A 14,298-nucleotide genomic window follows, 5' to 3' on the forward strand; every position below is an offset into this window, starting at 1 on the left:
CAATTCACTTCTCCCCCACGAATGCATCCAATGCCTTAAAGTCTAACAACAGCTTAACAGGTTAAATGCTGAAATAGGTTTATCAGATCAGTGGGATGTGCTACTGTAATTACGTTTTCTGCAGCTTGCCTAAGAGATGGTGCAGGAGAAGGACCTGTGATGTCAGAGTGGGGAGGGCTTAAAGACAAGGGATGAAGGCTAATCAAGATAAGTTGAGTTTGTATTTAAAGCAAAGTCATCGTTAGTTAAGAGTTTTTTTGAGGGGCTAATCGTGATGTGTCTTAAACTCTGGCAAGCAAATGACAGCAGCAGCCTGAAGCAAAGATCTGCAGCGAAGACACGAAACCTGGGATATTCACTGCAATCTTCTCCTGTGTCAAAACTAAAGCCTTGGCAACTCCTGTAAGTATAGGCAAAGACCCATAGCTTATATAAAAGTGACTTGAAAGTACACTGAAGTCTACGAAAGCTCATGCTGCCAATTTCTTTCTCTCAGTTAGTCTCAAAGGTGCTACAAGATCTCTCTCTGACTTAGAATATATAAGCCTATACTTTTAACATAGCTTTTCTATTGAAGGATATTTTACTTTGGGGTATTTACAATAGAGGGACAGTTCAGCATTGCTTTATATTTACAGAGAGCCTATATTTAATATGTATTGTTAATGTTGATAAAGAGTCTCTGCTAGAACATGGCTACTTAGCCCAAAAAACCCACAAAAAACGATGTTGATAAAGAGCTTTGTCTTACTTGTTTTTTTGTGGGGTTTTCGGGCTATGTGGCCATGTTCTAGAAATTTTTCTTCCTGACGTTTCGCCAGCATCTGTGGCTGGCATCTTCAGAGACTTTTTCCAGGCAAAGCATTCTCTGAAGATGCCAGCCATAGATGCTGGCGAAACGTCAGGAAGAAAATTTTCTACCACATGGCCACATAGCCTGAAAACCCCACAAAAAAACATGGATGCTGGCCATGAAAGCTTTCGACTTCACTTTGTCTTACTTGTTTGTATTGAACTTTGAATTACATAAACCAGTCTGACCAAGTATGGAAAGGTGGGACACAAACATTGAAAACAAACAAACAAGAAAATCCTAGGTTGTTGAATTTACATTTCTACATGGTCCTCAACTCTATGTGATGATGCTTTCATTGTAGTGTAAGAGAAATAATACAATTTTCCTATCAGTCCAATGGTTTGGAGTTATTGAACATAGCATGAATTTCTCTACTAATTTTAATGGGACAGAACTGGTTTAAATGGAAGATTGTTGCTTGATGATCAAGTTTTGTGTTGAGATCTCATGAAAATGATGAAGTACACAAGATCCATACTGACCAATAAAAAGACCTATACTGGAATTTTAAATGATAAATATCCAGTGATTTTCAGCAAATCATTATTTGTTGTACTCCTTTTCCAAGACATGTCCTACATTTCAACCTTCTGTCCTCTATTTTGAGCATAACTAAGAAGCATGAATTTATATTTATATTTAGCTTTTATTTTGTGATGTCTTACATTTTTCTCAAATGTCATACATTTTGTGACATTTTGTCTTCCTTTGTGGTATGACATCTGGTCATCGTGGCTTGAATGTATCTACTCTAGTTGGGATTAACCAACAGGATGCCAGCCATTGCAGACCGTCATCAAGAAATATGACTGAGAATGTATAGACAGCTAGCAGCCACAGCAATATACTTCTTTCCCTTTGGTTTCATCTGTGGCTGAAGTTTTCCCAGGGCCAGCCCTCTCAGCCAGAATGGACATTATCAGACAAGGGAAATTGGAAGTATAATCCAATGGCAATCCGAACGCAATCATAGGGTTTAACGTTATTGCATGATAGACTACCACATGCAATTTCGGGCAATGGGAAGTCAGTCTGAACGCAATCATGGGGTTTCACGTTATTGCATGAGAGGTGATCACATGCAATTTTGGGGAATGGCAAGCTATTTTCGAGCAATGGGAAGTCAGTTCGAATGCAATTCGAATTCACGTAAATTCGCTGAACTAGCGAATTCACGTGAATGGGTTTTGGCCCCACTTTCTTTTCATTCGAAATTAAGAGAAATTCCTCCCGTGTGATAAACTCCTAGGGGGCAGCTGTCTCACACAGTAAAGTAATCTCCAGGAGTCATAAAGGGACAGAGAATGGCTAGTTATTTAATGTCAGTTATATTTTTATTGCTAGGTAGTTATTGGGTTTTAGTCGCTATGTGCTAAATTAACTTGGCTGACTTTAGGTACTGTGCAACTTCACTGATGGAGCCAGTGGGAGGCACCATTTGGTATTCTTTTCAGGCAACAAAATGTTTTGGGCTGCTCCTAGTTGCATTGATTGCACTGAATCTTCTATTTTGGTGACAGACTGATAACTGTTAAACTAAAACATGCACAACAAGTGAAATGAGTTTGGTCTGGCAGTCCTGTAGCACAATTATAGCACTATAATTCCACTTTAACTACCCTGACTGTATCCTATTTAGAGTCCTAGGCTTTGTAGTTTGATGACGCACTAGAACTCTCTGGCTGAGGATTCTAAATACTCTTTCCTAAATTATGAACCACAGGATTCCATAGGATGGAACAATGTCAGTTAAAGTGGAATCATAGTGTTATAATTGTGTAATGTACAAGGGCCCTAATTGAAAACCTGCTTGTTGTTTTCTGAGTGCTCCAGCTTAGAAAAGGATGAAGAGGAAGAAATAGAAGGGGGGAAAGGGGGGAGGCCCTACCAGAGAGGGGGAAGGTAAAAGCTGGTGAATGCCTCAGATGTCACTTCAGCCCTATTGGCAAAAGCAAGTCTTTGGAAATGTTGAAAGCTCTACTGTTGAAATATTTCCTTTTGTGGACCCCTTATCCTTTAGAACTGTGTTCTTAACAAATAAAAGTACATGTGGCACCTTTGAGACTAACTGAAAGATAGATGTTGAAGCCTGAACTTTTGAGGACTTGAGCCTATTTTCTCAGATGCATTGAGTGATGAAGTAGGCTCAGGTCTATGGAGTTTATCACATGGAGGGCAAATTGGTAAAATCCTGTGCAGAAACAGGATTTTATAATCCAGGTATTGTTTGTCAGATGTGTTGCCATGAAAAAGAAATAACACAAAAATAATTTGAATGGAAAGCCTCCTTGTACTTTCAGAATTTAGCAAAAATAAAAAGAAGCTGGTTTTCATGACTTTGCATGTGGGTTATTTTTGGGTTATTTCTCTTTCACGCAAATGTCTTCTGAAAAACATCCCACAAATGCAGTTTTTTTCAACTTTCTGTTCGGGTTAACCCTGAATGTCATCTGTTTAAATTTAGTTTCTGCACGGAATTTGTCCCCTGTGATAAAGTCCTATGAAAACTCATGCTACTAACTTCTTTCAGTCTCAAAGGTGCTGCGATATCTCTTTGCATACTGATTTTCCAGACTAACACAGTTATGTCTTAGATAAAGTACAGTCTGCCCTACTTCTGGTTTCTTTAGACCCCATTAAAAATATACCTCTCTGGGGAAGAAGTGACAGCTGCCTCTGGAAAGAATAAATCCAGGATTTTAGCTTAGCTATGAGTGGGGAGCAGCATCTCCCCCTTCCACACATACAAACACATCCAGACATAAGGTGGAAGTAAACATAAGAGGTTCCTCTCTTTCACTTTCAGTGTGAACTTGGTATTTATGGCTCCAGACAACAGGATGAGTTACTTTAGTTACTATACTTTACTTTTCTCTAGAGGTTCAGTGGCCATCAACATGCCATTAAGCTATAAATCTTATAAGGTTCTTTATTTTTTTTATAATATCTGTTTTTTATTTACAAATTTATATTCACCTTTACTATCATGAGAACTAAGTGCTATACAGCCGTCCCTCCATTTTCGTGGGGAATCCATTGCGGACCACCACCACCACCCCTGATGCTACCAAGAACTGAATCAACCATTTAATCCCATATACCACTGAATGTAATGCTAATAGTTGTGACATAAACAAATAGCAAAATTAAAATTATACCTTCAAATTACAATATTATATGCACAACCTAAATGTATATACATATGCATAGTGAAGATTTGGTTAAAATGGGATGCTTTTAAAGAAAATTCAAAAAGAATAAAAATTTTAAAATAAAAATTTGAAATTCTAATTTTAAAAAATTCTGGGGCCTCTCCTTTCTCCTTTCCACTCCTACCCCCTCAAATCAATTTAAAGAGAAGCAGATTAATGCCTGTTTCTGCCCAAAGATAGGTGTTTGAGGAGCAGTGGTGTCACCCCCCCTTTGGGTGTCACCCAGTCCAATTTGCACCCCCCTCCCCACATCCCCCTAGTGATGCCACTGCGTCTGACACTGGATTTCTGCTGATAGAACAGTGGATGCTAGAAAAACTGGGAAGGAACAATCCTCTTTCTCACTGTAAGCCTCCTGTTCATTCCCCCAAAATAGTGTGTGTGTGTGTGTTTGTGAGAATCCTGGGAAACCATCCAGAACTGGCTTTCAGGAGACATGGAAGGGCTGCTGTGAAAAAGGGAAGGAGAGAAAGTTCTGAAATTTCCACCAGCAGAACATTGGATTTCGGTCTTTAAATGCACTTGTGGCCCCTTTCTCTAAAGAAATGGGATGTTGAGTATAGGTCTGTGTTGTACTTAAAAATAATTTAAAAAACGTATGTGAACTGAAGGGAAACCAATAAGTCTCTTTCAACTGTGGAACATGTTGTATTACTAGAGAACAGGGAATGAAAAAACAATTATCCTTTGGCTCTCTAACTGCATGCGTTGCAAAGGGGGACATGGACATGAACACCTGCACATACACATACACACGCTTGGGCTCTCATAACATGATTAAGTGCATGCAAGTGCTTTTAGTCCACAAAGATTCTGGCCTTCTCCCCATGCCTAATAAAGAGAGACAGAATTAGCACTGGGTGAATGCTTCTGCCTGCTGCCAAGAAGGGTTTGTTGAGGGTAAAACTCTAAAAGTAGAGATTAACTTGCCTTCATCCCTATAATGTGCTGTACAGCCAGGATTTGCTGAATAGGATCAGAAGAAGAGTCATACATGAATGCAGCCCTGGCCAGCTGGTGCATATGCTTTTATACACACCCGGCTTCAAGGGTCTTAACTATTTTATAATCCTTATGAGGTGGGTCTGTCACTCAGTGGAGAGCCTCTCATTTGCATGCAGGTGGTCCCACATTCAATATGTTACATCTCCAGGGAAAAGGACCCTGCTTTAAAGCTTCTACCTATAAGTTGGAGGAAACAAGGTTGGACTACATTCCCCTCTCCTTCCCTTTCATGCCAGTACAGTCTGTCTCACTCTCAGGATCCTCCATCGTTTCTTCTCATTTCTTTGCAAAACTTGGGTAGAAATGCTGTACATTAATGTTAGCCATTTGAAAGAACAATGAAACTTACTAAAAAGTGAATCTGATTAAATAGCTTCTCCAAGGCTCTTATCGCATGTGAGACTGGAACTTAAATCCAGAGTCAGTTCGAATTGAGGGGGAAGTAGAGTCAATTCGAATCCATGGCAATTCAAGTGATGAATTATCACACTTGAAGAACGAAATTGTGGTGATTCCTGAGTCAAAGCAGAGTGAGTGCACATTAAATTACCACACCAGTACATACCATGCAGATTCAACGATTCGAATTGAGACCCTTGCGCATGCTCAGTGGGGCTCTGAATGCATCATGAACCTTTGCACTACAGAGTGAAGAAGGAGGCCACTTCCTAGTTCCACTTTCACATGAATGCTAGCCTCACGTGAATAAAGGCTTCACGTTTCTTCCTCCCTTCTATTTTCCCATCCCTGGCAGCCAAATCCAACCGGGTCGTCTGTGTCAGAGCCCCCATCCATTTCAACCACATCTACATTCTCCTCATCCATTTCAGCTACAGCTACATCTATCCTCCTGTCATTCTCCTCATCCACTTCAGCCACATCTATCTACATCTATCTTCCTGTCATTCTCCTCATCCATTTCAGCCACATCTGCATCTATCCTCTCTGTCAGAGCCCCCATCCATTTATTATTATTATTAAGGATTATTATTAATAATAATGATAATAAAATTCTTTCACTGCAAAATAATCAGTGTAGAAGCTGCAGGTTTACTTGGAAGTAAAGCCTTTGGAGCGGAAGGAGACCCATTTTGGAGTAGTGCAGAAATGATCCGGCTTCCCTTATTTTCCATGCTCCCTAAAATACCACCTCCCTGAATCCAATCCACTCTCCTTCCCTTTGTAACAGTTGCCTTCTCTTAGGTTGCATCTGCACTGGGGAAATAATCCGGTTTGGCTCCACTTTAACTGTCCTGGCTCAGTGCTATGGAATTCTGGGAACTGTAGTGTCGTGAGACATTGAGCTTTCTCTGCCAGAGAGCTCTGGTGCCTCACCAAACTAATAACTTATTATTATTATTATTATTAATAATAATAACAATAATAATAATTTTAAAAACAATTGTTTTTTATTATTATAATTATTATAATTATTCTCCATGCTCCCTAAAGTACGACCTCCCTGAATCCAATCCACTCTCCTTCCCTTTGTAACAGTTGTCTTCTCTTAGGTTGCATCCGCACTGGGAAAATAATCCGGTTTGACTCCACTTTCACTGTCGGCTCAGTGCTATGGAATTCTGGGAGTTGTTGTGGGGTCCTTGGCTCGAGGCTATGGAATTCTGGGAGTTGGAGTTTGTTGTGGGGTCTTTGGCTCGAGGGTATGGAATTCTGGGAGTTGGAGTTTGTTGCTCCCCTCAGCCTCCAATGGTCCCCTTCTTTGCTCCCATCTCTCCCTCCAGCCTCCTGTTTCATCCCCTCCATCCCTGTCATCTACATCTAAATCTACCCTTCTGAGCACCGTAAGTAAATGGGCAAAATTTCAGCACAGCATCATGGGAAATGTGGGACCTTGGAGGTTTGGGGGGTGTACCAGGATGGAAGCAAAGTTGCATTTTACACCAGAACAATTCGGAGTGAAATTGAAGTGAGCTTAGAAGCAATTTTTGTGAATTCGCTTGCTACCGAATTCACCAAAATGAGGAGTCACTTTGGATTCACTGCGGAAGTGCCTCAGAATGACCCACCATAGAAAGCAATCACGTGAGATAATACATCAGGTTTTAGCGTGAATCCCCGTGGTTGGACCCGCAGTCGCGTCCGTGTGAAATGAATAGGATCCCTATTGCTTCATACCAAATGCTTATCTAGTCCAGCTTTCTGTTCATACTACTACTATAGGTTTTAGTATGAACTTTACTACAGATTTTAGTGTGAACTTTAAAGTGCAACTCCACCTTCTGTTTCTGAAGCAACTGATATGCAAAAGCACATTGTTCTGGAATTGGTATTGGTATTGGCACTGGCATACAGTCATCCTGACTAGTTGCCATTGCTGGTTCCAACCTCCATGAATTTATCCAGTCTCCCTTTAAAGTCAACCAGATTGGCAGTCATCACTATATCCTATTCCACAGCTGACCTACTGTATATGCTGTGTGAAAAAGTGTTTCCCTTAATCTGTCCTGAATCTCTAGCCCTTCAGATCCACTGGATGACCACTGTACTAGGATTATTTTATAAGAAAGGGAAAAAACTTTACTTTCCATTTAGCCTATTGTATCTACTTTCTTTACTCCATGCACAAATGTATATTTCTCTATCCAGTACTACTGAGAGCATGTTCAGATTCAAGTGAAAATTCTACTTGTGCCACAAGTTTTCCTCAAGGTCTCATGAAACCTGGGTGGAACACACAGTCCCTGCCATGCACAACAGCATGCTTCCTGTCCTCCACCACTGTCTCATTTCACTTCAATTTACAGCAACTCTATGAATGAAAACTTCCAAGTCACATTGTATTTAACAGCCCTGTTCAGGTGTCACACTCACAGCTCAGAGCAAAGCAATGAATTGGAAATGGAATCTTCCATGCCCAAACTGGTATGGAGTCAAAACAATATATATACTGGGATCACAGTCACCCCAAAATCAGCTGCACTGAATCCCATATGGATATGACCAACTGCTCAGAAAAGCATCTGAAGGCATGTGAAGGTCCAAATAGCAGCCAGCAACCATCTGAGGAGAAGAATGTCCGTAGAATGAAAAATCCATCTGGGGAGAATGTATAAGCCATATTCAAGGGAAAGGAATGTAAAAGTCTAATAGCCACAACTGAAAATGACTCTTGGTGTACACACAGTGCCTCCAAGCATGAATTCCACATTGATCTCAGGAGCTATGCTGGGACAAGGAGGTAGACTTTTAGATATCTGTTTATTTATTACACTTATATCTCACCTTTCCTGTGGAAGCTCAGGGTGCTACACATAGTCTACCTCCTATTTTTATCCTCACAAAACCCCTGTGAGGTTGGTTGAGGGAGAATGAATGGATTAAAGTTTGCCAATGAATGACATGTTGAAGTGGGAATTTAAACCTGGAATTTAAACCAGTCCCAGTCCAACATAGAAGGTGCCACACCTTTGCTCTTTCATGTTAATCCCAGGTTTATTGCTATTTCCAGTGCATTTGTTCCATTATATATTATTTAAAGCCCACTTGCTATTTTTTTTCCTCCCAGGTGATACCAATTGGACTGATAAGTGGTGGAAAAGTCAGCTGTTTCCCTCCATAGCATGACTCCTCGAGATCACATGAGAAAGATGTCAATCCTTGGAGAACAGGGAACCTTGGAAGATAAGCATTTATATCGGCTAGCCAGTGGAATGGCAGCAGGTGGTAAGTTGGAAGGATAGCTCATAATGGAGGAAATTTGGGCTGAGAGGTAATGGGTACAATGTCTATCATCCCATTTCACTTCACTGAACATCCTGCACATTTATTGGTACAGAAAACCAAAGTGATATTACCCCATGTATCTAACAGTTCTTCATAACCCCAAAGAGTAAAAATGCTTTCATATTACTCAAAAGGCAGCTGAATACATTTATAATTCCATTTTCCTCTGTGTGATGAGATAGACATAAAGTAATATTTGAGAAATAGTTTATCAGTTAAATCCTTGGAATCCTGAAATAAGGGAGCAGAGATTTTGTTTTAGTTCATTTACTGTTTAGATTTTATTTCTGTAATTATTAAAATATTTATAGGCTACCATTTGGAAGGTCCTTGTAGCACTGAACAGAACAGATAATGAAACAACTTTTAAAACAAGAAAGATAAAGATTAAGAACAGTGCAGTAAATACCTCCAAGAGAACAAACCCTTAAAAACTAACACTGAGCAAAAACAGCAATGTCTTTATTGTCTGCCAGAAGCTCAGCTATGTACAGTTTAATGCCCTACCTTCAGTAGCACAGAGGTTCTATAACCTGAGTACTGTCATAGAAAAGTATCTGTCTAATCCTTTTCAGTGTTGGGAGATTGTAAACTATGGATGCATTCATGCTTTGTAGTTTGTGGCTTCTTTTATTCTGAACTGAAAAGCATCTGTTTAAGGCACTGAACTGTATGGACAGTAGCGAGAGAGGATCAAGAATCTGCGTGTTTCACTAGGACTCAAGGAGACCAGGATTCAAATCATTACTTGGCCATAGAAAGGACCAGTGTAATACAGTATATATCACACATATCAGAAAATGTATTGGCTCTACACCAGTTGCAGCTTCTAAAAAGTCTTCAAATACCATTCTACATGGATTGCATTACTGAAATCTGTAACAGGAATCCATTTTCCTCCCACGATAATCTGTTTTTTAGTTGCAACTGCTGCATCTAAAATCTGTATTTAAACCAAAATACAATATGATTTGTGTTAGAGTTGCGGCAGCGGCAAGAGATGATCATGAGAAACCAGATGATGGCGGTAAACCCACAACTTATGGCAGGAGGCCAGCAGAGAATCCAGACAATTCCCTCACAGTTTGAACCTCGGTTCATGGAAAGGTATTGATTTTTTAACTTTTTTAAAAAGAAGTTTTGTCTAGCTATTGTTGAACAAACCAAGAGGAAAACATATCCTGCCATAGATATCATACTGCTGAAAGAGCTTTCAAGTACCTAAACAATGATATAATGTTGACATTTTAAACCAGAGGAGAGGAGAAAGTGTGGGTGTTAGTCTCTCTATGGCCCATGGCCAGAGATTCTTGATGGTTGTGTAAAAAGATGAACATGGTCTTGTCTGTTTTTTCTTCATCTATATACTGGGTGGGGGAGTGGTTGTGATTGTTAGCTACGCTGGTTATCTTGACAATCAGACAAAAGAGTAGGACAGTACAGTACTGAACTGACTGGGGCCTCAACAGCATGAGTGCCTCTCCCTATCTATACCTGCCAGGGGGTTGATGTCTACCTTTGGGTCTTATCAGTGAGGCCACAGAGTATGAGAGGAGATGAGAGAGGGCCTTTTTGGCTCTGGCACCCTAAATGTGGAATGCCCACTTTTTTAAAGTCCAGTTGACACTAATACTGGGTTTTTTTAATGGTGTCAAGCCAAAGCATGGCTTCTTAATATAGCCTTTGGGGCCTTACTTACATTTAAATGTACACATACCTTGTTTTGAATTGTTGTTCAGTTCTTTAAGCAGTTTTAACCTGTTGACTGTTTAAAATATTTCATTATTTTAATCTGAAATTGTTTGCAGTGTTTTATTTGTATGCCACCTAGAGACTCCAGAATAATGGGTGGGATATAAATATTTTAATAAATAGAATTTTGTAAGCAGAAGCACTGCTCCTTTTTGTCAAGCTACCCAATGGCAGGCAGTCCAGAGCTTGCAGAAGTTATTTTTTAGATGGCAACTTTGGAGAGATAATGTCAAAGCTGGCTAAGTGCAGAAACTCCTGGGTGCTGTAAGTTGTTATGTTAAGAAAGTTTATTGTGAATTTTTTATTATTGCACTGATGGAGGCACCATTGGTGGCAGATTTAATCATTCCTACTCAGAAGTAAGCGCTGTTGGTATTTACTTGTATTCCATGTTTTGCTGGTCTTACATGGCCAAAGGGGGGGGGGATGCTAAAATGATCTGCTCTGGGTGAGATACACCACATATTATGTCCAGGAAATTTTCACACAAATAACCTTTCTGTACAAAAACTACATTTTTACAGATGTGACTGACCCATGTTTGGAATGCATTAACTAGATGTCTGTTTTCCTTCTTAGAGATTTGTTACCTTCAGCTGAGATGTTGGCTCCAAATGACCCCAGGCAGATTCATGTAGCTTCCCACCTGGGTCCTGCAGTCCCACAACATGCCAACATGCCAAACCTATTATCCAATCGTGTTTACCAAGGGCCAGGTAAGAAACCATTAAAAAAATACGCCACAAACTGGACAGTAAAAAGTAAATAGCTCTTATTGTTTTCTTCTAATGAAGGTTATGAGCATATCTAAATACATTTCTGAGCGGTAAACAGTGTGCTGATTGTACAAGAGCTTACATCATGTAGCAATTGGTACATGAGGTAAGGCAAAACAGTAAGCTTTGGCCTTATGCTATCTTTCCTGAAAAATAACCTTTCCACCCAGTATGAACCATATGCCCATGTGAATAAGCCATCCTCATGCAATTCACCTGCTGTTTTTTTTTAAAGAAAATTGGTCTTGGATATCTAAAGTTATAGCTTTGAATTGATTAATCAATTGAACATTTTTGATCAATTGATAAGGTCACCAGTGAATCAGAAACAGACCTACTTTTAATTATTCTCCTTAATACAATAGCTGATGGAAGCCAAGATCCAACAGAGGATCTGGACAGAGTAATTACACCAATGTGGCTATACCATGGGAGTGCTATATCACCGGTATACTGGATTGCACCAATTGCATCTGTGTAGTTCTCATCACCCCAATGTATGTTCCTCAGCTGCAATAGTAGATAGGCCCCCAACCAAAATGAAACAAGGAGTGTTGCTTCCCTCCCACTGCTGCTGCCCTGTGCTTCCTTTTGGGGTAAGAAGCATAGAGCAGGGCAGTCGGTAAGAATGGAAGACATGGCAGCACACTGTAGCCACAGGTAGAGATGCGGTGCTGCTGCCATCCAGCAGCCCCTTGCAGGTTTGGCTGGGCTACTGGCCAGGCAGAAAAGTCATACTCACTCAGCCTTGCAGAAAGCCAATGGCCAACCTCCTCTGAACAAATATTGCCAAGAAAACCCCATGATAGGTTCACCTTAGGGTTGCCATAAGTCAGAAATGACTTGAAGGCATGCAACACACAACATGAAAGTACATAACAACAACAATAAAAGATCTTACACTGCTCAGAGCAATGCAGCTCCCTGGTGCCCTTTCATTCCGTCTAATTAGTACTCAGAATGGCATGACCCCCACAAAGTGTGGCTAGCTTCCAGCCACACTTTATGGAGAGTGCCTGAACCATTATACTGCTTCTTCATTACTCATGGAAGAGTCACACATTCCAGGAAAGAAAATGCCTCCTCATTACTGACCCCTTTTAAACTGTGGAATTCTCTGTTCTAGGGAGCTGGATTGCTAATCTGCTTGATACTATTTCTCTGTATGGCAAAGATCTTCCTGTTTAGACAGGAGTTTGTTTTATGAGTTTTATTCAATGTTTTCCCTTCTGAATCTGCTTGCTCTTTTCTCATGGTTCCCATTTTGCTGAACTACATTTACTACATATTATTATTGTTTGTTGTTAGCTACCTTGACTGGTATGCAAGCACCAGAAGGTTAGGGTACTAGTTTTTAAATACTGAAAATAATTAAATGGGCTGAAGTATTAGGAACACTTTCACAGTACACCAGCACTCAAATGCTACTATGAAGAAAGAGGTACTGAACCATAGGAAACAGTTGTGAAGAAAAGTCAATACTGCCATCTGTGGATGGTGATATTACATACACCTTTATTTCTCACCAGTGAAAAACACATGAATAGTAATCCTAATCCAGGTCACTGAGACACATCTTCCATATATTATAAATTCTTCACCAGCTGCAATCAGATTCTGAATGAATATACATGCAATCATTGGAAGCATAGGAAACTGCCTTAGATTGAGTGCACAGTATTGTCTATTGAAATTGGCTACAGTCAGGTTTCCGATGAGAATTCTTTCCTAACTTGAGATCCTTGATATTCCCTTATGGTCTCCCATCCAAGTACTAACCAGGCATGGCCCTGCTTGGCTAGACAAGAAATCAGGAAATCAAATGAGACTGTGATATGGTGATTTATCACTTTCTTATTTCATGTATAACATAAATCCTCATTGAAAATATTTACATGGCTTCTGACATTTTTGAAACATTGGGGCAGTACAGACTGCTGCGAAATGGCGGTCTGCATTTGCCCATTTTAACTCCAGAGGGACAGTGCAGCCCCTAAACCACGCGCCATCCCTCTGGAGTAATAAGAACCTGGTGTTTCCAAGTTCTTTTTGTGGTGCCGGAGTCACATCACGAGTGTGCTGTGCGTCGCTTACGTCAAAATGGTGGCGCCTATATGGACGGGATGCCGCCATTACTCCACCACCACGCTGTCCCTAACCCTAGTATCGGCACCAGCACAGCGCATTTGGCCCGTCTGTTCTGGGCCATTATTAGCACTCTATAAAGTAGAGTCAGTGCAGTGTATTGGTTTGAGTGTTGGACTTCAAATCTTGAAGACCAGGGTTCAAATCCCCACTTGTGAAAACCCACTGGGTAACATTGGCAAATCACTCTCTCTCAGCCTCAAAGGAAAGGAAAGACAAACCCCATCTGAACAAATTTTGCCAAGAAAACCCAGTGGCAGGTCCACCTTACGGTTGCCATAAGTCAGAAATTACTTGAGTAAAATCAGAAAGTTAAAAGAATTCAAACTGACACATTTAGTTATCTCTTCCCTCAAAGAGTGTTCTAGGAAAACTGGTATGTGGCCTAGAACAGAGCAAAGAAGCACCATGAGGTCTCCTAAATACATTTTAAATATAATGAAGACAGTTGTGTTTGGCGCAATCTAAATATATCATCATGTGTCCAAATAGGACAGCATCTAAAGTTTAATAAAATGGGAACTATTGAAAAGAGAATGCACTATAATTATTTTCATATAGGGATGTAAGTCCTGATTCAATTAATTCTTGTACAGTAAATAAGAAAAATTCAAAACTCCCTTTTCTCCAGTCAGTTTTTTGTGGTAATGGTGGAGGTGGAGGTCTTGGTAAAATATTTCACTTTTTTTAATGCATTTCTGTAAAATGTGCTGCAATGGAAAATTTAGTAACTGTTGCCTTGTTGCATGAAATAATAAAAGCAATAACACTGGAAGGGTTGTATGTGTCTTCAGGACCAATCAGACTG

At 40.1% G+C, this 14,298-nt stretch overlaps 1 protein-coding gene across 1 annotated transcript in view; it reads left to right on the plus strand.

The window, feature by feature from the left end:
- The first annotated feature begins 286 nt into the window (after positions 1–286).
- Positions 287–14,298, plus strand: part of SAMD7 (sterile alpha motif domain containing 7) — a 25,852-nt gene continuing 11,840 nt past the window's right edge. The window contains exons 1-4 of the mRNA XM_042457523.1: positions 287–402; positions 8,600–8,757; positions 9,798–9,924; positions 11,149–11,285. Coding sequence (XP_042313457.1) covers positions 8,655–8,757; positions 9,798–9,924; positions 11,149–11,285 — 367 coding nt within the window. The 5' untranslated portion in view covers positions 287–402; positions 8,600–8,654. The remainder of the gene's footprint in view (positions 403–8,599; positions 8,758–9,797; positions 9,925–11,148; positions 11,286–14,298) is intronic.

This window comes from Sceloporus undulatus, chromosome 3 (assembly GCF_019175285.1).
Source record: "Sceloporus undulatus isolate JIND9_A2432 ecotype Alabama chromosome 3, SceUnd_v1.1, whole genome shotgun sequence".
Classification (NCBI taxonomy): Eukaryota; Metazoa; Chordata; class Lepidosauria; order Squamata; family Phrynosomatidae; genus Sceloporus; species Sceloporus undulatus.